At 37.0% G+C, this 26452-nt stretch overlaps 1 protein-coding gene across 9 annotated transcripts in view; it reads right to left on the bottom strand.

Moving 5' to 3' along the window:
* Positions 1 to 26452, bottom strand: part of map2k5 (mitogen-activated protein kinase kinase 5) — a 379209-nt gene that overhangs the window by 46865 nt on the left and 305892 nt on the right. For 3 of the 9 annotated variants that reach the window (XM_087981145.1, XM_087981151.1, XM_087981153.1), the window contains 6 exons: positions 19762 to 19794; positions 11398 to 11424; positions 11035 to 11067; positions 10561 to 10578; positions 5478 to 5539; positions 1291 to 1336 (listed from right to left, as the gene is read on the bottom strand). In XM_087981145.1, coding sequence (XP_087837271.1) covers positions 1291 to 1336; positions 5478 to 5539; positions 10561 to 10578; positions 11035 to 11067; positions 11398 to 11424; positions 19762 to 19794 — 219 coding nt within the window. The remainder of the gene's footprint in view (positions 1 to 1290; positions 1337 to 5477; positions 5540 to 10560; positions 10579 to 11034; positions 11068 to 11397; positions 11425 to 19761; positions 19795 to 26452) is intronic. The other 6 variants (XM_087981147.1, XM_087981152.1, XM_087981146.1 and 3 more) reach the window with 5 other exon arrangements.

Here is a 26452-nt window from a genome sequence, read left to right as displayed (position 1 = left end):
TAGCTTAAATCTATGCCCCCTGGTCACTGATCTCTCCACTACCCTGTCTATGATACTCATAATTTTATGCATCTCAATCAGATCAGTCTCCTCTGGTCCAAGAAAATAACCCGAGTATATCCAATCCTTTTCATATCTAAAACTCTCCAGTCGAGGCAACATCCTGTTAAATCTGCCCTGTATGCACTCCAATGGAATCAAATCCCTTCTATAATCTGAATTCTAGTACTGTACATAATACACTACTCTATGTGCAGGTTAATCAACTTTTTATACAGTTCCAACATAACCTCCCTGCTCTTAAACTTTATGCTTTGACTAATTAAGGTATCTTATCTGACTACTTAGGCAGTTTATCTAGCTGTCCTGTTACCTTAAGAAACTGATGGACATGCACACCAAAGTTCCTCTCATACTTGATGCTTCCCAGGGTCCTACTATTCACCACGCATCCCCTTGCCTTGTTCATCCTGCCCAAGAGCATCATTTCACTCATCTGGATTGAACTCCATGTGACACTGATCAACCCATCTGAGCAACCAATCTATATCCTCATGTAATCTAAAGTTATCCTCCTCATTATTTACTACTCCACCAATTTTCATATTGTCTGCAACCTTCCAGATCAACCCTCCTATATTCAAGTCTGAATCATTTATATGTACCATAAACAGCAAGGGCTCCAACACTGAATTCAGCAGAAACACAATGGTTTTGAGTCACAAAAACACCCTCGACTATCACCTTCTGCTCCCTGCCACTCAGCCAGTTCTGGTTCCAGTGCCAAATTACCATGGGCTCGTACCTTCGCTATTAGGTAAAATCCAAGTAGACTGCATCGAATTGTCCTCATTCATACACCTATTTCAATCAGGTTGGTCAACAAAACTGTGGTGGCTATTAATCTCCAAATGTAGATTAATTCCATCCTTAGTATTACTTCGAATAATTTTCCCACCACTAAGGTTAGATAGATAAATTGACTTGCGGTTTCCTGGTCTATCCCTTGCACCCTGCTTGAATAATCACATATCACTCATAACATACCGGATTTCTTAACCAAAAAAAAATCACATTAATGATTGATCTTACAAATAAAATGTATGTAAAATAAAAAAGACTTGGTTAATAATAATCTATATTATATAATTAATATTTTAATAATTTACTTATGTTTAAAATCACCCAATGGTGATATGTTGAGAACAGAACTTGGTACCCAGTCATTTTAGGTTTCGTTAGTCAGAGATGTTGCCTGAAAATTAAATAATTTCAAAAATGATGGCTTACCATGAGGTCTTCAGGTGCAGGTCTTTCTGTTGGCAACTTTCTCATACTGTAATAAGCAAACATTATAATTATTTCATAATCTTTATAACCTTTGATGTATGATCACAGTTTAACAGAAAAATAACTGATCAACACAGATTTTGGACTCATGTCAATTTTTAGTGACCTTGACTTTTCAGAAATTTGGCTTCTCAGCGCTAGACATGTGGTGCACCTATCTCTCCAGAATAGCACCTGTATTGTACACGCACAGTTCTAGTGAGTTATGTTGGATGCCATTTTAGCAGAAGTTGTCCTTTAGCCATCCCAGAAGTGAGTATTAGCCAATAACATATTCAAATATGGGGCCTAACATCCACTTCTATCCTCCTCAGCCCCAGTGTCCATCATAACTTGGACTTGTGCCTGATGCTTGCAGCACCAGCACCGATTTCTTCTAGCAAAGCCAAAGCTAAAGACAAAGGTCCTATGATCTCCAACCCAACTGCTAACCTCCATAAATGGTGTCCATGTAGCAGCGCCAGTGTCAGCTCAAACACCTCTTGAATTCTACAGGTTCCTACAATCATCATCTTCCCTCAATCCCACACAGTTCCATTAATCACATTCGGCAGACGTCTCTAATAATTGTCCCTGGCAAATCACCTGCAATCTTCTTTCTCAGTCTCCTATGGCCTTCAATAGAAGTAAGACCGAGTTATTCTTTTAACAACACCCTGAAATTTTCTTTCTTCACCCCTAACAACTAATAACACTTTAAAGCCCAGCTGTTTCTCTTTCAGGATTCCATGATCTTACCAATTACTTAACTGAACATTCGCATATAAATCTGTGCAGGCTTCTATACTCATAATCAACATGACAACAAATGCCAAACACAAAATCCTTGACTCCTTCCCCTTTTTAAGTTAGCACTCTGCAGATTAGACAGTGCAGAACTCCTAGGCCTGTTATTTTTGTGAAAGGACCATTTTGTTTATGGTCATTCTGACATGACCAAGGATGTTATTGCTTACATTCCTGTCAGTGATAAAGCCTCAGAGCAGGGGAGCCAGAGTTAGAGGACAGAATGCCAGGGAGGGCTGACAGGATAGGGGAAAGTGAGGACTGTAGATGCTGGAGATCAGAGTTGAGAGTGTGGTGCTGCAAAAGCGCAGCCGGTCAGGCAGCATCCAAAGAGCCTGAGAGTCAACATTTTGGGCATAGGCCCGTCATCATGACAACATAGGGTCATAGGGAAGTGCTGAGGGAGTTCAACAAAACATTTTTATTTGCAATTATTATTATGATTAGAACAATTACATGTTCTGTGCTTAATTTGCGTATATGATTAACATCTTGTACAAATTTAAGCAAATAGGTGGTTTTCTCATTAATAGTCCTTGCTTCTTGAAGAATAGAAACAGTGACCATTATTGTGGGCCCCAACACAACCAACTCAGACACACTGTACTTCCAGACTTCACAAGTGAGGTTGCTGTTGAACCCCTTAACAATAGCAAACCTGTCAGCCTTTTCAGCCACTTGGATGGCAAATTCAGGTCATTCTGTTTATAAAGCAAAAACATATTCACCGGAAGTTCTACGCCCTCTCTCATCAGCGCATTCATGGAGGTGGACTGACTTCTGTAGTGTTAGTGCTTCTCTTGAACTGGCCATGAAGAGGTTCCAAATGACAATCATCCATCTTGCAGGCTTAGTTCTAACCCTCTCCCAGCCTCATATTTGCCATGAGATAAATCTTACCCCCTGCAGCACAATGCAATATCACTCAAGAAAAAAAAATCCAGACTGAGATTTTTCTTCACAATATTAAGGGGACAGGTTCAGCCACCATTTATTGCCATCCCCACAGACTAAAATCATAGTTAGAAGGTTGTACTAGTAAGCAGTGTCCATTTTTTTCCCCTCAATGTCTCTAAGTTGGGCTATAGTTCCATAGATACCAACTGCTCCCTGAAAGTGCACTGAGTACCTAAACATCATATGCAAGCCTGGCCAGTAAGTGTGGACAGGCTAATTGACCACACGGAGACAAACCCAATTTTATCCTTATCAGATGTTTACATTCATATTTTACACATCAGAAATAACTGTACAGCATTAATGGGCAATTAAAAATCACTCTCACAGCTTGGGAATAAATGAATGGACTGTTGTGCCTTCATTAGGCGAAAGTAAGGTCTGCAGATGGTAGAGATTAGAGCTGAAAATGTGTTGCTGGAAAAGCACAGCAGGTCAGGCAGCATCCGAGGAGCAGGAAAATCGATGTTTCGGACAAAAGCCTTGCATCAGGAATGAGGCTGGGAGCCTGGGGTGGAGAGATTAATGGGAGCGGGGTGGGCATGGGAGGAGGGTAGCTGAGAGTGCGATAGGTGGATGGAGGTGGGGACAATGGTGATAGGTCAGAGAGAAGGGTGGAGCGGATAGGTGGGATGGAAGATGGACAGGTAGGTCATGAGGGTGGTGCTCAATTGGAAGGGTGGAACCGGGAAAGTGGGACAAGGGAAATGAGGAAACTGATGAAATCTACATTGATGCCATGGGGTTGGAGGGTCCCGAGGCAGAAGATGAGGCATTCTTCCTCCAGGCGTCGGGTGATTCGGTCATGGCGAGGGAGGAGGCCCAGGACCTGCATGTCCTTGGTGGAGTGCGAGGGGAAGTTGAAGTGTTCGACTACTGGGCATGGGGTTAGTTGGTGAGGGCTTCACAGAGTTGTTCTCTGAAGCACTCTGCGAGTAGACTTTATTTGTTGTTCCTCCAGAAAACACCACAGAACTATCAAACCTCAGACCTTAAATCTGTATGGCTTGGTAGCACATGTAATGCAATAGTTCTCCCGCAGTCATTGAGAGAAAACTTCAAAAAGAATGTTGTGTTCTACAAAAATACAACTGAAATATCATTACAGGACTGAAACAAAACTAGCACATGCTAACCTTGCTTCTGTTTAGAATGCAAAATGAAGTAAATTGCACTTTCAAAACTGTGCTGCGTGATTTCTGGACAAAATGGAAAAATACAATACCAATCCTAAGTGAATTACAAAATGCAATTCCATCTTTCCAATCTTAAATTTCCCACAAGTTTATTCCTAAACTCTTCCAATATCGATAGTGCAAAACACCAGCATTTTTATAACCATTGTACAGTCAAAACTTCTTTTAAAAACTACATTAATAATTATTTTTATAAAAACATTTCCTTAAATTATACCTTTTTGGGAGACAGACACATACAAACGATGACAGCTGTGATATCACTATTACTACCATCTGCTTTAATTACATTTATTTCATGTACTTGCACTTTACGAGTGGGCTGGGACATGTAAAAGAACAGACTATCTGGGTTGGTTTTCCAATACTGTATTTGTTTAATTTTTTTTAAACAGAGATGGGGAAGGGATAATGTTTCAGTCACTTAGCAGAAAATAGCTGTGAACGATTAAAAAAATAAATTACAAACAAAACCCTTCAGCAAAACAGTACACTTTTAAAAAAAAATTCAATAAAAAGTTTATTTCTTTTTGCATCAAAACATCTTTTAATGTTTTTATAATACACAAGTTGTTTTCTATGAAGTGCAACTGTCATTTAAGGAAATGTATTCCCATAACATCTTATGCTAATATCAGATGACACTCAAAAAATTAACAGACTCGAGTACTAAACAAGAAGCATAGTTATAAACCATTAACTATCGCAGAGGACAATTTGCTGTCTCCATAAACAAACATATGCACCTCTGGAATAATGCACCCATTAGCAAGCAATTCAAGCTGTCTAAAGACTTGTTTGGTAACGGTCCTAATCTATGATTCCAAAGTAGCTGCTTCTCCAGGGAAAACAAAGCTATTACCCACTATCATTTAGGTTTCAGCTTGACATCTGTGAACATTTCACACCAGTTACCCCGCCTTCTCCTTTTTAAAACTTTTATGTGACATCTGATAATTTCAAAAGCTGCTCCATGTTACGGTGTTGTATGACCTTCCATGTAAGTAACATTCACAGAAATTAAGTAACAGTATTCTTTTCTTTCTTTGCTATCCATCTGTTCACGGCACACAGACTCTCCCTGCCTATGGAAAGATGTAGAAGAGCCATAAGGTCTCCTGGAGTCTGAGAGCTAATGGAATGTATCATTTACACTGAGGAGATGGCATATTTGCAAACGGAGCTTACCACTGAGTGATGAAATGTACAAATGGCTCAGAAAACTCTCCAACCGGAAGGACTGGTGGATCCTGGGAAGCAGTAAGACAAAGTGTATGAGGGAGAGAGAGAGAGAGAGAGAAAAAATGGAAGAGAGAAAGGAGAAATAGAGAGAATAAGTAAAGGACAGAAACAAAAACAAAAAGGTTATTTCAATGAATCAATTTTACTGGCAAGTTGAGAAACTCTATGCAGTCTCTAACACTAAACTTGAACATTTTTGAGAAAGTTATTGATTGAGTTTCTAACTTAACTGGAATTTGGTCATCTATTCAGTTAATATAGGATGATTAATTCTATTTTAACGGGTAATTCTCAGACTTTAATGTAAATACTGTACTACTTTGTGCACATGGTTCGATTATTTAACTATTAAAACCTACAAGCATTTTCTTTAATTTTTTACATGTGGAACTGACTTCATAAAATATTAAAATACATTTGATGGGCAGATATATCTCAAATTTCAAAAATGTTCCCTTAAAACATTGTTTTAAAACTTACTTCTATATAACATTAAACTTTAACAGTTCACTAGAACTAAACTATATATTAATTTTAAAAGAGAATCAGAAAACATATTAGAGACATATTCTAAAAATAATCAACTTGCTATCATACAATTGGTTTACTAACTGCATAAATTCCAGGAAAAACTACATAAAGATTTACCATTATAATTATAAGCAAATAGTTATAATAGCAGCCAATTTAAAGGCTGCAAGATGATTGTACCACACAGTGCATAACAAAAACCCTCGGATGCAATTTCTTTGCTATTCCAACAAAAAAAGACTCAAATCTTACAGAATTATGCACAGAAATTTCTTAAAATTAAGATCTGCGGGAGTTTAATGGCTGCCTCATCAAATTTGCAATTGCTGAAGAACAGCAGAATATAAAAGGCAGCTGGAAGTGACTGCATTTTCATCTGTTCTCATTTTTCCATTAAAAATACCTTTTGGCTGCAGTTTCTGTGACATCCCTGTTAAAACTACCCTGCAAAGTATGATACATGCACCTATTTAAATTAACAAAGAGATGACTTATTTTAATCTCACAGTGCTTTGGACTGCTTCAGCCATTTGGATGAGCAATATATCATTACATACAACCTTTCAATGCTTCAGGCAAAACTCAATGTGTGTAGCGTTTAGTAGGAGCCAAACAATTTCTCTACTATATAACTGTGTCAAGTGCATGCGTGCATTCATTATGGCAAAAAGAGAAAGAGAAAGGTGTGTCTGTATATATGAGTGCTTGCTTTTTCCAGATTGGGGGTGGGGCGGGGGGGGGGGGGGGGGGGGGTGGAGAATTGGTATGGAAGAAGGGGGTGGTGTTGAAAAATCTTTGATGTGATGAAAACACATGAAAAGCACCTCTGCAATTTGTAAGCTTCATTATCAATGGTAGCAAATAGATACAATCAGAGCTTCAAATGTGATTAGTAAATATACATGTAATTGCCGTAGCCAATTACAACTTCAAATTATCAGAAAAATGAGATCAGTAATTACAAGGGAGAAAATTAAGTAGATCTCTCATCTGAGCTTTGTCTCCCATTTATACAACAGGAGGCTGCTTGAAGAATACAATCAAGTCAGGAAAGTAAGTTAAGGGACACAGAGGTAGGAAGAGCCAGTGAAAAATGCCATTTGACAGTGAGCATTACGATTCAAAATCTTTTACATCCAACATTACACCGGAACGTAACGGTGGGCAGTGAGAACAGGCTGGGACACCTCCAACAGCATGGCTGATGTCATATCACTGACAGATTTCTACTTCTACAGATATATCCATAATGTACCAACATATTTATTGATTTTCTTTGTTGGTGGGATATTTAATATTTTTCCTGCACGACTGTAAGAAAGCAGCAATGATCCTTGGCAGCCATGTCAAAGCAGATGCCAGCTATGTTGGCATTTGTAAGTTAAAAGAAAATGAAACTGACCGATCACAAAATTTATTCCCTACATTTTGACCTATGTAGTACACAGATGTTTTAACAGATGCACTTCTGGCCATATTATTTTAGGTGAGTGAGTCAAGACTTTATTATTATATGACAATAATTACATTGGTGAAATATTGAATCAAGCAATCGTTTAGTTATTTGTTCATTCAAACAAAGATCAGTTCCAATTTTGAAATTTCCCACCTCAAACAAAAATCTATTAGAAGAGGACAGAAATAGGAAAACTTGATTAAGAACATATTTTTACTTAAAACCAAAACAGAAGATAAATTCCCACTGGTATTTCAGAATTCAGAGTCAGATAACAGTTTAACTCAGGCAAAATATAACTAGTTTATTGCACGTATTTCCACAATACAAGTTTAGATTACTAAAAGGCCACCTGATGAGTCAAAGGATTGTACGTCAACAACATGTTTTCAACAAGAAAACAAGTCCACTAATTTTATGTTGTCTTTGTTTAAATTCAGATACCAGAACAATGGTACCTGTGAGCCAGTTCTGATTGTTTGTAGTACAAAATCTGTTTCCCTTATCCATGTGGTAGAATGAGTCTGTAAGTCTAGTAAAAAGACAATGACTCAGTATTGTAAGCATGAGAAGTTAATGAATGGCAATGGACCCCACTGTTTAGACATTTTTTAAAATTTAGCAGCAGTTATTTGTTATTTAGTTATAATTTGTTTAAAAGGAAGTCAAACACCATTTTTAAATAAGACATATTGCAGACTAGTACAGGGTAGTGGACTGGGCAGATGCGTGGCAGGTGAAATGTCATACAGAGAAATGTGTGGTAATCCACTTTGGTAGAAGAGACGGGAGAAGAAATATAAGTTTAATACCACCATTCTAAAGAGTATGCAGGAACAGAAGATCTAGAGGTGCATCTGCTTGGAGGATCTTTGAAGGTGGATGAATACATTGAGAGACTAGTGATCATGGGCTTCATATATGAAGATATGAGTACAAAAGCAGAGAATTATACTGAAACTTTAGAAAGCTCTCTTTGGGTCACAGCTACAGTATTGCATCCAGTTCTGGTCACCATACTCTAGGAAAGGTATTGGATCCTTCAAAGTGTGCAGATGAAATTTACCAGAATAGCTATGGGAATGGAGATTTTAGCTTCTAGTTTGGTTTGGAAACACTGAAATACTGTTCTCCTTACAGAAAAATAAAATGAAGAGAGATTAAGTACATGTGTACAAAGTTATGACAGGTTTGGAAGAAATACACAAGGAAGAACTCTTTCAATTTGCTGACTTTACAAAGACTGGGATGAGGGGAGTTGGGTCTGGGTAGGATGCACTTTGGAGAATTGGTGCAGACTCACTGGGCTGAATGGTCTCTTTCTGCACTGTAGTATTCTATGATTGTGTTTTTGATACTTAAATTAAGTAAGTTAGCCAGGACACTGCGTAAACTCCTGATCTTCTGAGTCACAACAAAAGGCAGATCAAGCCCTAGTTTAACGTGTTGTCTGAAGGGCTATACTTTTGAAATGCAGTAGAATGTCAACATTCTTGAACCCATGACCTTCCAATTCAGACCAACTGAGCCATTCTGACATTTATTCTTTATTAGTTCAATTTCAAGATGGAAGAGAAAAAAATTATTGCAACACAAGAAAATGTGTACAAATACTTGATCCAGTTATCTAAAATTTATTTCTCTGCTACTTATTTTAAATTGGCAAGTGCTGCTTATAAAAGAACAAAGAAAGGATTTGCAGACTTGTTAACTGTATGCTAAGCTTTCCACGGTGCTAATTCAAGGCCTGTGAATATTTATAAATATTTATAAAGGATCTCATATGTATTGCTATTTTGCTGTATTTTAGATTTAAAAAAACTGCAATCTTATTTTCTCCATTTTAATAACTTCATGCGAGGACTTTCAATTAATAACTCTTATTTACTCATAATGTGCTGGGGATTTTAAAAAAATTGAAATTATATCCTTTATCGAGGGGTAATTCAGAAAGGAGAGACCAGGGGTCAATAGACCTAGCACTTAAAAAAAAGCGGGTTAAGGAATAATTAGGTTAGCTGTTAGGGAAAATAGTTTATCTTCAAGCGTGGCTAAGCACATGTGAGCCTTGTGCCAAAAAGCCACACTTGAATGAGACCATAGATATGAATTGTCACACAATTAATAGCCTTGGTGTATTTTCCATTTTCTAAACTAAATGGTACATACAGGATGCAAACATTCTTCACTCTTTTGCAAAGAACAATATTCACATTGTAAAAAAAGGTTTAATTTGCAGCAGTTTAAGTAAGTACTTGGTCAGCTGAAATTTAGGTGGCCCACTGAATTCCACATATTCAGCTCGAGCACAGCGAAGGGCAATGAAAAAATACTTTGAGTGATGCCTTTGCCATGTGAGTAATGAACAGTTCATGGAGGTCAACCCATTACAACTGAAACAGTTTAATTATTAATTACCTGCAATCTATGAGCTAAAGGACAAGTTCAGTATGTTTAGTGTGTGGTAACACCAACTGGACTCTCTCTTGGCATTTGGTTATTAGCACATGTCAGCAAAGTGCTCAGGCATAAAGAAAAAGACACAGAGGCAGCAAACACACTTAATATGTGTATTGAGAGAGACTGCCAGAGAAAAACACAGGGGGAGGGGTGGTTAAAAATTCTCCCTGATGATCTGTTATAGCTTGTGTGCAAATTTTGTTATTTTACAGCGTAATCAATATTCTTTTGCCTCAGGGTGAGCACAGTTGCAGTTTGTAAAAAATCTGGATAAAAATAATCAAACAATCAAGAAAAGAGGGCCTCAGTGGTCATAAACCAGCAAAGGATGAGGGAGATAGGGCCACGCAGGAAAATATTATTTTACCAAATTTGTGAATAAGCTCAAGACTACAGGGCAAAAAAAAAACCAAGATATTCATTAATATAAGCTATTTCTTAACACAAAATGTCAATTTGAGAACAGTGAAGCTCTGTCACCATTTAGGGGCTATCTTTGGTCTCTTGTCAATTATAAGCTGAAGGAGCATAGGCATAGTGCTGAAATAACTAAGGCAAGGCAGCATGAAACAGTCACAATACCTTGCAAACCAAACGGATCTGATACAGAGAAAAAAAACACCTAAATTAGTCAATGTTCCTCTATTTTTCTCTTAGACTCAAGCTTTTTATTGCTTTCATAAAATACCACGGCAAATAATCAAGCATGACCACTGACATCCTCTAGATTGAGTTTTAGAGCCATTAAATGAGCTAGGCCTCTTGGGAAGGCTCCTGCTCAGGTTAGTCTAAAGGTAATTATTCAGCAATTCTAGCCATGGCTTTACCTAGTTCCTCTACGGTACCTGAATGGTATGCATGGATAGGGTCATATTTGAGCTTGATATAGGTCTGGCATGGCTAGGTTTGATGGTCTAAGGAGCTGGACTGGGCTTAAGAGGTTGTTAGAGTCAAGAGCTTCATTAAGAAAAATATAACGTGTATACTGTATAAATAAAACTTTCCAGGCCATTAAGAATGACTTTAGAAGAGAAAGCACATAAGACAGTGACTCACCTCATCAACGATGCACTGCAATAACTGTAGTGGCTGCAATGGCAAGTGAGGTGGGGGACGGGGGTGCGGTGGAACAGAGAGAAGTATTAGCTTATATGCAGTCTTTTACAGTAGACTGAGAAAATCATTAATGCAGTAAAATGTTGCAAGATTAATCAACAGCGCGGAAGTCTTATAAAAACATTGACACCCTAGATGTTCTATTATTTCTAATGATACCTAATCTACTACAGGCACTTTAGTGCTTGTTGTAACAAAAATGCAATTTGCTAAGTTTAAAGTAAAGCATTCAAGCATGCATAAAGGCAGCCAGCAGGAAAAAAAAGTGAATTTTTTTTCCTCTGCAAACTCATAAAACCTTACCATTAAAGATCCCTGGTTTTTCTGAATCTGAAAGGCAATATGTAATTAGCATGTCATAATCAAAATGACTCACTTGGACACATTACGATCACTGAGAGAAAATTATTGCATAGCTGGTGGCAATTTGTGGGCATGTGTTAACACCATTTACATAATGAAAATACACAAATGTTAATAGCTATTCTTCTCATTTATAGGCGAAAGTCAGCAGAATGTTAATTTTGCAGAACACTTTTTAGTACCCTCCAGGTTATATAAGTGAGGGGGAAAGAAATAATACAGTTACAGTGCTGTTTACACATCCCATACAAATAATAATCGCTGGCTATGGTACAAATCCAAGATTAAATGCTACATTTGTTCCCCGTGCATTCAAATCCTCTGCCTTTCAAATTAAAAGATGATTCAAAATATAAAATCTGCCTGTTATTTGATGCCCACTGAACACAAGCACAATTTACAAGTGATCTGACCAATCTTGTCTCTCTCGACATGAAATGAGAATTTTCAAAGCAGCAATTTTTTTTTTAATTAGAATCTTCACTCATACATCCTTCCCCAATGAATTAGCTGAAATCTAAACTATGTCAGTTCCCACTGAATATAAGGAAAATTACATTTTTTTGGTTGATTTTTTTTCTGCTTACCAAGGAAAAGAATGTTTGCACTGGGGACATGAATATTTTCCCATTTCAGACAGTATTAACATCAAGCACACCCAGATCAAGTTTAACAAGCATGGTTGCAAGGTAAAGCTGACTCGAGACTACCCATGTCTTCAATCTAAATTGTGTAAAGCATTCTACTTTTCATCAATTTGATATTTTTACTTTGGGAGTTACAGCAGGAGTGGAAGACCTGGAAACAGTATTTAATATCATTTTATCGAAGCCTTTATGATTTCATAACCAAGATCTCTGTTTTCGGAAGGAACCATGGCCCACATGTTGGAGGGTAAATGAAATCTCAGTCCAGATATTGACCAGGGCCCAAGACAGTCAAAAACTGGTATTTGAGGGCGGCATGCTGGCTTAGTGGTTAGCACTGTTGCCTCACAATGCCAAAGACCCAGGTTCATTCTTGCCTCAGGCAACTGTCTGTGTGGAGTTTGCACATTCTCCCTGTGTCTGCATGGGTTTCCTCCAGGTGCTCTGGTTCCTCCCCCAATCCAAAGATGTGCAGGTGAGGTGAATTGGCCCTGTTAAATTGCCCATAGTGTTCAGAGATGTGTAGGTTAGTGCATTAGTCTGGGGTAAATGCAGAGTAGTAGGGGAATGGGTCTGAGTGGGTTACTCTTCGGAGGGTCAGTGTGGACTTGTTAGGCTGAAGGGCCTGTTTCCGCACTGTAGGGATTCTAGATTTTTGATGGTAAAGCTACAATAGTAGCATACTACACCTTAACAAAGATGAATGAAGACTCCTCCTGGGATCTAAGCCTGGCAAGTACCTTGATCTCCCAAATTGCTATTTAAAACTGATAGTTTTTTTGGTTTCTATACAAAGAGGGAGTGATATGGAGAACTTAGGGAACATCAAGTAAGTGTTCCTGTCATCTTGGAGGTAGCCATGATGTGCGGGTGCTGGTGTTGGACTGGGGTGGACAAAGTTAAAAATCACACAACTCCGAAAGCTAGAACTTCCAAATAAACCTGTTGGACTATAACCTGGTGTTTTAATCTTGGTGGTAGGAGATGTTGGAGATACAGATACAGTAGTACAGGCACAAACTAATGTTAATTAAGTGCCCTCCCCTAAAAGCTCTATATTCTCTGGTAAGGCCAGCACACTGAAAGGCTCCAGCAAATATAAATTTGGCAAAAGTGCCAGAATTGCAGTCTAATAATTTCAGGTTCTGACAGTTTTCTACTGAGTGAGGCAAGTTGTATGCCGATATTCAATATGACCTGGTTTGAAACTGTCCATACTAATTTCACATGAAATGTATAAGTACTTTGGAATATATTCTGAATAGAATATCCCCAAAAAGATCTACATAATTCAAAGGAATGCACTTGCAAACCATGTTTTATACAAATGTACAAAATCTTACCCGCACATAATTTAATTCAGCAAGTTGTTGGTACAGAAAAATATATTTCCAAAAGTGCCTGCTTTTCATTCTGTGCTGGGATAGCTCACCTTGGATCTCTAGTTTGTTAGGATAGCTGAACTTGATTCCCTACTTCAGGTGGGAAAGCTCACCTCTGCACTGGTGCACGTTTACACCTAATAAGCAGAGATTCTTTTCTTTTTGGCAGAAAGATTCATGTCCCAAGGATAAACAGACAATGTGCTAAAATCAGTCTGTTCAAATATCACTGTATTCCCGGTCTTGAATGATTTCATAATCAAAAGTTTCTTTTCTCTCAATCAACAAAAAAAGGTCTAAAATCTACTGGCATACCAGTGATGACACCCTTCTATATGAAAATACATTAAAGAAATTTCCTGACTGGTCTATCACCCAACCCCCTCCCTATTTTTCAAACTCAGTGCTCACAGCTTTAATTTAAAAAGGTAAGAAATTGCAACTTTAACGTAATATAATTACTTCCCATTACATTATGCAATAACACAATGCATAGGTCAATGTTTCACTTGAATCTGACAATGTACTGTAAATATAATTGATTCATTCTATCAATTAAATACAACCTCATAGCCTTGCTTTCTCTTTCTCCTCCCCCACAACCCTTAACCACCTTATAAGTACTGGAGAGACCTGACAGTCAGAAATATTAGCTATCAGTTCTACTTTAGATGAACTGCTTTTAAGATTGAGTTATGTTTTAAATTGTCTTTAACATTTTAGAAGAGTGCAATCAGCCTGCTCAATAGGGCTTTGTGCCCCACACCCCAAGCAATGTGCAAAGTCTTGTTTTCTTTGCTTCTATTTTATGTATATTCTATTAATTGCATGCATTCTACCCAAACATTTCTAGATGTTTAGATGATTCAGACTGACATTCTATATAAAGAACATTACGGACATGTTGTGGTCCAATGGCTTTATCATATGTAATTCCCCAAAGCAGACACTCCAATTGTAGAACTTGTCAGTTTAGTTTATAAAGATGTTTTCAAAGTGGTATCTATAAAACTTCACGCACATTTCCTTGCTCTTTCTATTCTATTTGTTCTCTCAATAAAAACTTACTTACAACCAAATTTGATATGTAAGGAAAGGCGGGATTTAGAATCTATTCTAGAAAAATAACTAACACCTATCTGATGTGCTTTCCTATAACAATTTAGCCCAATTACTTTTGAATATTTGATCATTGTATGTAAATTACATATAGTTTACACTTACAAAATAAATAAGTAAACAATAATATGAAACCATACAATTTCAAAATGAAGCAAAAGATTTTCTAACAATAGTTTTATAAGATGAAGTACCAGAAATGTGTGTTGGAATCATGGCGAGAATATCACCCTACTCCTACGAAAAAAAAGCTGTTCACTGAGAGCTATGTGCAATTTAAAATGATCCAATAACACCTGCATTCAATAGGTATGTCTTTGGAATGCCTCAAACTTTATATTTGTGATCAATTTTAATTATAAAATTTAGATAAGTATTAATGTCCTATTTAGACTGGGGTTGAAACTGGGCAAAGGGATACCAATGCAAACATATAGTCGATCAACCATAACCTTGTTTTCATAGCCTACGGCTGTTTAGCTGACTACGAATTGAGAACTTCTACTGATTTTCTTCACTTTCAGCAAGCATATTGTTATGATCCCAGCTGATGATAATATTGGACAAGTCAGATGCCAAAGTGAAATCAGGTTTGATAGCGCACACATTTTATTTTTACTGGTGGACAGTCACTGAATATATTCACAAGATGTTGCCAAAGTACTTTTAAGAGAGCATCAAATTTTATTACACAGAAAGGGAAAACTTAATATTATTTTCACAATACAAAGACTAATTGAAGTAGTCTTATTACAAATTTCAGAAATAAATATTCAACCCTTTTATTCTCAACAACATTAGCCAAACCTCAGAGAGGGGTAACCCTGCGTCCACTTTAAAATTCCTTCATCAGTTGGCTCGGTTGCAATTATTTCTTTTCAGCAAATTTCTGCATTCACTTGTTGTTATTTCTTTAATCAATGTCATTTCCTGATATCCTTAAAACAAGCTGTTAAAACTGCTCACTTATTTCTTAACAAGGATTCTTTAGTTTCATTTTACACAGGCTTCTGCTCATTTTTGCTGCTTTTCTTGTCTTGTTTTGAAGACTGCTAAAATTCATTGTTGATTTTGTGGTCCTCTTCCCTCTGAAAGAAACCTGCATCCACTATCTGACTTCTGGATTTCTGTTTGCTTACCATAAAATACTCTTTTGTTTGGCAACAGCAATTATTTTTCTCTTAAAGCTTTGCTTCTAATACATCCAACTATTCACCTCAAAGGTTTTATTGACCTCACTGACAACTATGTAAATAAAACTTCAGACAATCCAGTACTACACTAAGTTTTAGTTCCAGTTTTGAATTCTATGCCCTTCCCTTTTTAACCCTTAAAGTTTATAAATACAAATCAAACTTAAAGCTATACATGGTTTTCTCCATTTTAGAAGCTAAATTTCTAAATACTAATATTATGAACCAAATCACATTATATAAGTTGGTAGAGCTGCACAGATATAAGATCATTCCATTTTTAACATTTGAAAGGGCTGGCAAACTAGAAAATGGGAAATAACTAGTGTTTCACTGTTTCTAAATTTTGAAGAAAATAATTACAAAGTACCAAGATAGTTTGGATAGTATCCATGCTAGCTCACTGCCTGGTAGCATCTTTGCTGGTGGCACACAGAATTGTTATGGTGCAGAAGGAGGCCATGCAGCCCATCATGCCTGCACTGGCTTGTTAAATGAGCACTATTACCTAATGCCAATTGCCCGTTTATTTTCCATACTCTTGTAAATTATTTCTATCCAAGTAATCATCCAATGTCTTTTTGCATGTCTCAATTGAACCTGGCTCTGCCACAATACATTCCATACCCTAACTACTCACAAATGAAAACACTTTTCCTTTTTCACCCTTGCTTCTTTTGCAGATCACTTTAAATCTATACTCACTTGTTCTTATCCCTTTTATAAGCAGGAGCAGTTTTCTTTTCCTATCTGTCTTATCCAGCTTCTCTTGGTTTTGAAAACCTCAGTCAGATCTCTCCCCAGTTTCCTTCTCTCCAAGAACAGTCTCATCTTCTTCAATCTATCGTCCTGACTGAAATTTCCTCATTCCTGGAACCATTCTTTTAAACCATTTCTGCACTCTCCAATGTCTTCACATTGTTCCTATCATGTGGCACACTGAACCGTACACATTACTCCAGTTGAAGTGTAACAAGTGTTGTACACATCACGTATTTGCTCTTGTACTGTGTGCCTTATTAATAAACCATGATATTGTATGCTTCACTTCCTGCTCTCTACCTGTCCTGCCATGATTGATGATCTGTGTACATGCATATCCAGGTCCCTCCTGCAACCTATTTGGAATTGTATTCCCTTTGTTATATTGTCTTTCAATGTACTTCCTACAAAATGCATCACCTTACACTTCTCTGCATTGAAACACATCTGCCATCTATTTGCCCATTCCACCAACTCATCAACGTCCTCTGAAATTCTGCAATGTCCTGCTTACAGTCTGAAATTATTCTAAGCTTTGCGTCATCTGCAAACTTTGAAATTGTCCCATGAACAGCAAGATCTAAATCAGTTATATATATTTGGGAAAGCAAGGGTCTCAATATGGACCCCTGGGAGCTCCACTACAAACCTTCCTCCGTTAACCATTACTCTTTGTTTCTTATCACTCAGCCAATTTTGAATCTATATCTCCACTGACTCTTTTTTCCCTGATCTTTAACTTTCATCACAAGACTGTTGTGTGGCACTGTATTAAATGCCTTCTGAAAGTCCATGCACACACATCAACAACAGTGCTCTCTTCAATGGTGGTGAGAGCAGGAGCAGGCAGCCTGGGATCATTGGCAATGAGAGTGGGAGCAAGTAGCCATAAGCGGTGAGAGTGGGAGCAGGTAGCCTGGGGCCATCAGCGGTGAGAGTGGGAGCAGGTTGCCTGGGGTGGCTGACGGCGGTGAGATGGGAGCAGGTAACCTGGGGCCATCAGCGGTGAGAGCAGGAGCAGGTATCCTGGGGCCATCGGCAGCCAGAGTGGGAGCAGGTAGCCTGGGGTGGCTGACGGCGGTGGTACCAGGAACTGGCTGCAAGGTGGTGAGAGCAGGCAGCCCAGGGCAGAGGCAGGAGTGAGGTCAAGGACTGTGAGGAGTGTGAGCCCAGCATGGCCAGGTGCTTATGGACTGTGGTGTTGAACTGATTATTGTGTTTCTTTGCTTTTCTGCCTTTTAGTAAGAAGGACTGTAATGATTAACATCTTAAATTTTGTTTGCCTTAGTTTTCTGCTCTGTAGTTAAGATGGCATCGTAAGTGGTGACTTGTAAGCTTTCACTGTTCTCATGTGAGTACATGTGACAATAAACCTAATTCAATAATTATTGTAGCATTGCAGTAGGTTGAATTGCAATGGGACTACAATATATTAATGAGCACTAAATTCCAGTGCAAAGAGCAATGTGATAGGTTCAAATTCAGTACACTAGGTGGTTGCTGATTTTACTTCTTTTGATATGGGAGCTGCTAAAGAAATTTGTATAATCTCTGGGCAGTTTTAGGATGCTCCCAAACAATCAGGTGGGCGCCCACAATTGGTGGGCGGCACGGTGGTTAGCACTGCTGCCTCACAGTGCCAGAGACCCGGGTTCAATTCCCGCCTCAGGCGACTGACTGTGTGGAGTTTGCACATTCTCCCCGTGTCTGCGTGGGTTTCCTCCGGGTGCTCCGGTTTCCTCCCACAGTCCAAAGATGTGCAGGGTCAGGTGAATTGGCCATACTAAATTGCCCATAGTGTTAGGTAAGGGGTAAATGTAGGGGTATGGGTGGGTTTCGCTTCGGGTCGGTGTGGACTTGTTGGGCCGAAGGGCCTGTTTCCACACTGTAATCTAATCTAATCTAATCAATCAGCTCTACGGGAGCAGTGACATATAAGCCTTGGACTCAGTATCCTATTAATGTCCACCTTTTTAGCCATTTCCTGTGACTAGGTAAGAAAACAGGAATGGGAGAAAAGGCAGGGGAAATCTATTTACCGGATAATCCTTCACAAAACATGGGGAAGATACTTAATTTTGTGGCAACAGTTACAAACAATGCAATTGGACTTTGAATAACCATACTTTTGGTGAACACCGCTCTCAAACAAGTCAGGGAGAACACTTACGATGTCTGATTAAGTGTTAATTAATTTATTGAGTCATTTTACTCATTGCATGTATGAATGCAGGGCAAGTGTGTGCCTATGCAATTACTCAGTTTTACACAAAATGCAGCGTCTAATAAAGTGATGACAATTACAAAGTTAACTTCTAAAAAATTGCAGAATTTTAGGGGAAATTCAAAAACACAAAAGCAATACATCTTGGAGAAGATGAATTGGGGAGAGGAGAAAAGAGATACCCTCTTGCTGCATCTGTCAAAAAAGGCACCATGTTTAACACACCAGAACAGATTTAGACACAATTTCTGCTTCAGAATTTTGTATTCTGTCCTACAGAAAATCAAAATACTTTTAAATCAAACAGGACTGTTTTAGTGTATAGCATTCCCACAAATGAAAATAATTAGCTGTGTTTAGAAAGACAGTTTAATTTGCACCTCTTAGTACATTGAAAATTGAATGTCACAAAAATCACACCTCCAACTTCTTAATAATGATCACACTTTATGCATCGACTGGAAAGAGTTAATGGAGCAGTTCAAGTTATTTTTAAATCAGTGTCTGATATATATGCCAATATTACATTCAGTTTTTAATTTTCCATGTTGGGGAAATATTTAAATAACATGCTCATATTACAATATCACTGCGACAGATTGATTTCAACCTTGCACTAATAACTAAAGTCCCATCCCAAAAAAAAACAAAATGAGAGGGTCCATCATCTGTGCCACTGAAACAAAATGATCATTGGTCCCAGATTCAATTGAACCTTTTCATTGTTACCTTTACTGTTAAAAACTTGACGTTATTCAATCCCTCACCACTTTGTCATAAATCAGGAACAACGCCTTTGCTGAATTAAAGCATTCCAAAACAGCAACAAGCAGATGTGAAGCAGATGCTGGAAAACTGCCATGAGAACCCAGAACTTGGCCATTGAAGGAAGAGAGGCAAACAAAGATGGTGGTGGGGAAAGAAACAGGTAGCTTGTTGATAGCACAAAAATGTCAAAACTGTACTTGGGAACCTACCACTTCATTCAGAACTTCCCCAGATCTTAGCACCTGCCAGTTTAAGTGCAAAAATGATAATCAGAACCAAGAATACTATTCTGTGTAGGAAATACACAGCATAGTATTAACATATCACAAAGCTTAGATTTTTAAAATATACGTGTGTACATAAGACTCTGTAACAATGTTTCTTTGAAACCAGAAAGAGCAAGCTAATTATTGAAAAAAACATTCAAAATGTAATTTGCCACATATGCTGTAGAATGATATTGAAAGGTAAGAACTTACATATAGTATCTCATCATTTTCTTAGACTATCTAAAGTAAATCCACAACCTAATAAATACTTTGAAGCACAACCACTTGTCATGTATGTGAAGTATTTACTTTCAGCAGGGAATGAGTTAATTGCTTCAGACACAACCCTGATTTAAACTGAGAAAAAAATTGCCGTCTGTTTGTAGATTGGTTTGACTATTTCTTGTAACAAATGGGGAGAAAATATGGACAAGTCTTGAAGTGAAAGAAGTCACATATCTGCTGTTAGGAAACTTGTAAACCTGCATCCTCCAAAAGAAATCCGTCAGCATCTATAAAGTGAAAAGATTCTGACAAAGACCCTTTGCCCCTCCACAATTACAATGCATTCTTTAACTTTGTAGACGATGGTGGATTACAACATCTTCTGCTTTCATTTCATATCTCCAGCATTTGCAGTTTTCACTTTTTATCATCTTTCTGTCTTAGTTTCAATGAATTGTATCTGTAGATTGAGCACTTTACCAGTTTTCCCGTGGCAGTTCACCATTTAATCAATGCCTCTGGTTAAAGTGAATGAAGAAAAAAGGATGACTTTCACTATCAGTACTTTTTTCTATTTCAGTTGCCATGACAATGCTTTTTGACGGAAAGTGGCTGTGTAGACCTTCCACTCTCCCTTTTACATTATTATCAAAAGCACAATCAGAGCAGTAAAATGGATTCACCCACCTCAAAACGTAACTTACAGAAGAAACCAGCTATAGCTTTCATCTTTCTCTTCCACACTGGAATTATGACTTGCCCTTAAGCTCTTCTTGGAGAGATTTACCAGTGACCCAGGTCAGATCTTCCCATATCAGTTGACAAATTTTTATCTCTAATATTTTTATCACCTAGTGAAAATTCACTGCTTTTCAGACCAGTGTCGGTACGTTCTTCAAAAACAGATATTGGAGTGCTCTCTAATTATTTGGATGACAAAGCTTTTCATAGGCTGCATGTGAGGTTTTATATATTATAGGAATATGATTGGCACTTAAATAGCACAGCATTTCTCAAGATTGCTCAACTCCACATATTTAACTTGAGCTTAATGCATGTTCACGAAGCAATAAAGTAACCTTTCTTTTTTAAAGAAAAGGATTAAAATTGAGTATTAAATGTCTTGCAGCTCTTCAGAGCCTAGACTCTAGCACTCAGGTTATAATTCCAGTTTAAATTTGATAAGTGAATTTGATTGCTCTAATTTACTAAGGGATTTTTGCTGATATGCAGTCAAAACTGACCTGCTGATCAGGGATAGAGGAAGGAGGGGTCTAAAATAGACAAGATCTCGAAGCAAAAAAAAATTGAATTGTTATCTTTTAAAGCATTCACTGTTCCATCCTCTGTTGGAAAAACTAACAAGAAATGATTTGTATATTCAAAAGTATTTGATCCCTGCAAACATCATCACCACTGCTAAGTTCCCCTCCAAGTCAAGCACCATACATTACCATCCCTTTATCAAACTGGGTCAAAATACTAGAATTCTCTAACTAACAGCAATGCGCGCCGTACCTTCACTGTATGGAATGTAGCAGTTCAAGATGGCACTTTCTCAAAGACAATTGGGAATAGACAATATATACTGGCCTTGTCACTAATTCTCTTATCACATGAATGAATAAGAACAAAAAGAAAAATCATTTCCATTAACTTCCCCACTTAAAGGATGATATTTTCTCCTTCTGTGACTTGCATTCTCGGAAATAACCGAGAGAGGAAAGGACATCTCTAAGGGACATCTCTACAAGGGAAAAATATGAAATAAACATCTCACCAAATAGCTTCAAATGCTTAATAACAACAACAGCATCTGTTTGGAATAGATTGACTCGCCAATCACATTTCTAGAAAATCCATTTAATGTGAAAGAACCAAAGGATGAGGAAAGAATAACAAATACAATGCAATAAATAACTTGGATGGTGGATTAACATCAATTGGCTTCTCTAAATGAAACCTGCAGCTATTGGATCTACCAATATCAAATTTAACCTGTCTGCTGACTATAGCAGGCCCTCATTTGATTGGATAAAAGAATGTGCTCCTAATTCTGAAAATTGGAAAGGAATCAACTAAGATTGACTGAATGATAAAATAATGCAAATTACAAATAAAAGAAACACTGGAAAAGGTGACAGTGGGACAGTAGAGAGGATACTGAATTGGAAATAATACTTTTGAAACACACTTGTCTTATTTATCTCTGCAGGACAGTAATAATATATTCTATTTGCACCTCTATAGCTTCTGATAGGTTAAATATTACCTGGCTCTCAAGAGTGTCTGAAGTTAAATTAAAATGGCTAGCCTAGAATACAAAATACATTGGAAATTCTGGCATGCCAGCACATAGAGTTAAAACCTTATGGTAAAGGTAGCTCAAAGTATTCATAGATAACATCAGGAATAGGTTTAGCCCCATGGTTCACAACATTAAAGTGTTTATTCAGATCAGGCAAATTGAGAGGCAGGGAAATGAATGGAAGTATCAGAGAATAGAAAATCAAGTGTAGGAAGTATGATACTCTTTACAGTCAAAAGAAGAATTAAAATGAAACATCAAACCAGGCTCCAAACAATTAAAGAGATATTAGCATGTGTACGTAGCAGGCTATGCATCCATCTTCCGTAATGAGAAATGCATGTGATGTAGGAGGGCTTGACAGGATGCAAGGTGAGGAAAGAAAAACTACAAATATAAACCAACCTCAAAAACAATGGGCAGTTAATTGTATTAGATGTACTGTATTGTTATTATTATTGTGTTATTTGCTAAAGCAGTAGGCAATTCCAAATTGGTTTGTCCATGGTATACAAATGGTTATATGTTTAAACCATTGTAAGTGTTCTTGGAATATCTGCCAGTAATTTTGCAAAATTGCTCTTAAGTGCCAACACAGAAGGTGCACTGTACATAGGTACCTGAAAGTTACAAAATGGAAACTATACACTTCACTCAGCTAAACGTTGGCAAATGGGACTGGTTCCGTTTAAAAAACCTGGTCAACATGGAAGAGTTGGGCCGAAGGATCTGTTTCTATGCCATGACTCTTTCAGTGTCCTTTATTCACACCCAAAAGAAGTGGACTTAGCTATTCTCATAAGCTAACCATATACTGACATCAACAGAAGATGTCCTTTTCTGAGGTTAAAAATGCTTTATGCAAAATAACTCAAACAATAAGATGATGTTTTTAAAAGAAATGCCAATGAATGAAAGAAAGAATTACATAGTTACACTTAAAGCCAAGTTTACATAATGTGGAAGAACTTTGTTTATTGACATCTACTTTGATCTAAAAATTGATGCAATACAAAGTATACACAAAAACCTGCTAAATCTATCAGTTTTACAATTCTGACACTAAAGAAACGGTTGAAGAGTTATTGCAAAATAAACAAAACTGGAATCCCATTTGTTTTTATTTTTCCCTCTTCCAATTGTGAATTGAATCAAGATGCTGCCAGAAAATCAGCCAAACTTGCATCATTGTGCAAAACCATGATTTATCTTCATACAGAGTTGAAAAAGTATATTAAAAGGCCTTCGTCTGTTTATACAGTAATATGTTCCATCAACACTATTCCTACTATTCTCTAATTATGAACAACCCATCAACAGTACCTTGCTGAACTTATCTCTTGATTCTCCTAAGCTGATAATGTGCCATAATACACTCTGCCTGGTTAATGTTAAAAAAAGGAGTACAGTTTTGGTGGGTTGAATAACCTATTTGCAAAATTTTATGATCTGAAGCTTAGGAGTAAGAATCAAAGGAACCAAACATAACAGCATGATCTATAGAGACACAAAAAGAGTTGCAAAAGAAAGAGACTTTTAAATTGAGGTGAGAAAGTAATTGCTTATCAAAAGGTATACCTTTACTTGCATCTTGTCCAAGTGTGTGTGAAAGGTGCTCAAAGAATAATTTTCTCTGTACATTAAATATTTTGTTTTATATATCAGTTTATGATTCTGTTATTGATGGCACAGCACAAATTCCCATACCCCACAAAAGATTTCTAAATTGAAGTGACAACTGTAAAGTGTATATTAAATGTTCCTCTTATTCAGAGAGGAACTTGGGCACTAAATGCCTTTCAATAATTTAAGATTAGTACATTGATGAAGATCCACACCAAAAGCAACTGGCCTGATCTTTCCTTACAATCTAGTTATTATTTTTGAGTTTGAGAGAAGTAAATGTTGAAAAATTGACTCAAGTCCATTTGTACTTGTCTGAATGCAAATCGTTTATGTAACTGAAAACAGACTGGGAAAATTGGACCGTGAGGGACTTGTAAAATGATAAGGTTAGTTTGGCAATAGAACAGACTAATCCAAACTTCATACAACAGTAGAGAGTAACATCATTCTCTTTTGTGGTGTCACTAAAGGGTGACATTTTGGTCACATTCAGGAAACCAAAGTTCTCATACAAACTGAACACTGGATATTTGTTTTATATGCAGTTCAGACATGCAAAAACTGATTGATTTGTCAATAAAATTCAATTTATTTCTATTATTTAAAAATATTTCACCTCCCAAACAAAAAAACTTAATCTCCACAATGCCTCACTGTGACCAGTACTAATCAGAACCTATTTTCATGTGCTTTAACTCCAAATATTTGTAACAACCTTGAAAAGTAACGGACTATGTTTCAGCTTTTTTTTTAAAAGGAAATCATATACATCTGAGATTCAATGGAAGAAACTTCATAACTGATTAGATTAACTTCTGATTAGATTAAAACTTGACTTTAATATTCAGTTTTCCAGTAATTTTAATTTTAATTGATATTTATTTATATTGACTGTGTTTTACAATTTAAAAACAATCCTACAAACATATGTGGTAAAGTTCAGATAATATTTCAGCTTTTGTGACACAGGACAAGCAGGTTTTATTTGGTTACCTGAAAGCTAGTCTAGGGCTTGATAGGTTATGTGATTCACCATGAAGGGGACTTACCAACGCAGTACATTTTTCAGTTTACAGAAAAAAGATAGGTTGACAGACTATTATTAAATAGTTACTTTTTATGTCAGTTTCTAATACTTCTAGTCTTTTCTTTCAATGTCTTAAGTTGTGTCTCCTTTGATTTCTCAGGCATCAGAAAAGGATTGTTTTAAACAGCAACCTTTGGTGCTAATATGCCTTTAAATGCAGTTGTTTCCAAAGTGGTCAGTCATGGCACGGTTACATCTCAGCACAGAGGGAGGTTAATTTGGACCGTAATATTTATGTTGGTTCTTTGCAAGAGCAACTGAACTGGATCTACTGCCTCCATGCTTTTCTTGGAACCTTGAAAATTTTCTCTTTAACCATTTACCATTTCCTTTCAAAACCCTTTTCTATCCATCCCCTTCATAGTCAGTACATTCCAGATCTGTAACACTCACTGCAAAAAACGTTTTTCCTCATTTTACTTTTATTTTTGTTCATGATTTTAAATCTGTGACTCTTGGTTCTTCACCATTCTGCCAAATGGAACAGTTCCCTTTACATCTATTTGGTCTAGGTTCCACATGGTTTTAAACTATTCTATCAAATCTCCTCACAACCTTCTCTTATCCAAGGAGAACAACTCCCATTTTTCCAATGTATCTCAGCAACTGAAGTCCATCATCCTTGGGAACAGTCTTGCGAATCTTTTTGTACCATCTCTAAAGCCTTCAAATCCTTCCTAAAGTGTGGTGTTCATAAATGAAAACTGGTATCCAGCTGAGGCCAAACTACTATGAAGGTTCATCATAACATCCTTGCATTCATCCCCTAGGCCTCTATTTATTTCTAAAGTCAATACACTTATGAAGTGTCACATAATATACATAGGCAAACTATAACTGGCAAGAAGTGTAATTTTAGACAAACTAATAAACTGGTAAGAACTTGTGCTAATATTGAAGTGTTAGCTCAATCACCCTAGCAACATCTTTTAGTGTTTCGCACCTGAAGCAATCAGTTTCCCTTCTGAAACAGAGCTTTACAGTTTAAAAATTCATGATATTTGTTAACATTATATTACAATGAATTAGTTTGTCAAACTATTATAATTGAATTTCCAATTATAATAAACATTCATTCTAAAGGAACTGGTTAAATAAGAATTTGTTTAAAATTCTAGGTGTCAATTAAAAAAAAACAATTTTTAAATTTGTAAGTGGAGCTTCCAAGTCAAACAAGCATTTAAATCCTTGATGAGTTGTCTGCATCTGAATAAAAATGTTCATGGCAAATAGTGTCAATAATATGGATTATATGCAAAAAAAAAGGAAGAAACTCTGGTACATGCTGCTTCAGGGACTGTCCTGCATTGACTCCAATTAGTACTCGACATCTACTCAGCAAACTTTTACTTTACAATAAATTAGAGCTACATAAAGACCAAAAA

The sequence above is a fragment of the Chiloscyllium plagiosum genome, unplaced genomic scaffold, assembly GCF_037043375.1.
Source record: "Chiloscyllium plagiosum isolate Xiang-an unplaced genomic scaffold, Cpla_swu_hap1 HiC_scaffold_39, whole genome shotgun sequence".
NCBI classification, from domain to species: Eukaryota; Metazoa; Chordata; class Chondrichthyes; order Orectolobiformes; family Hemiscylliidae; genus Chiloscyllium; species Chiloscyllium plagiosum.
This window is presented reverse-complemented; position numbering and strand designations above follow the sequence as displayed.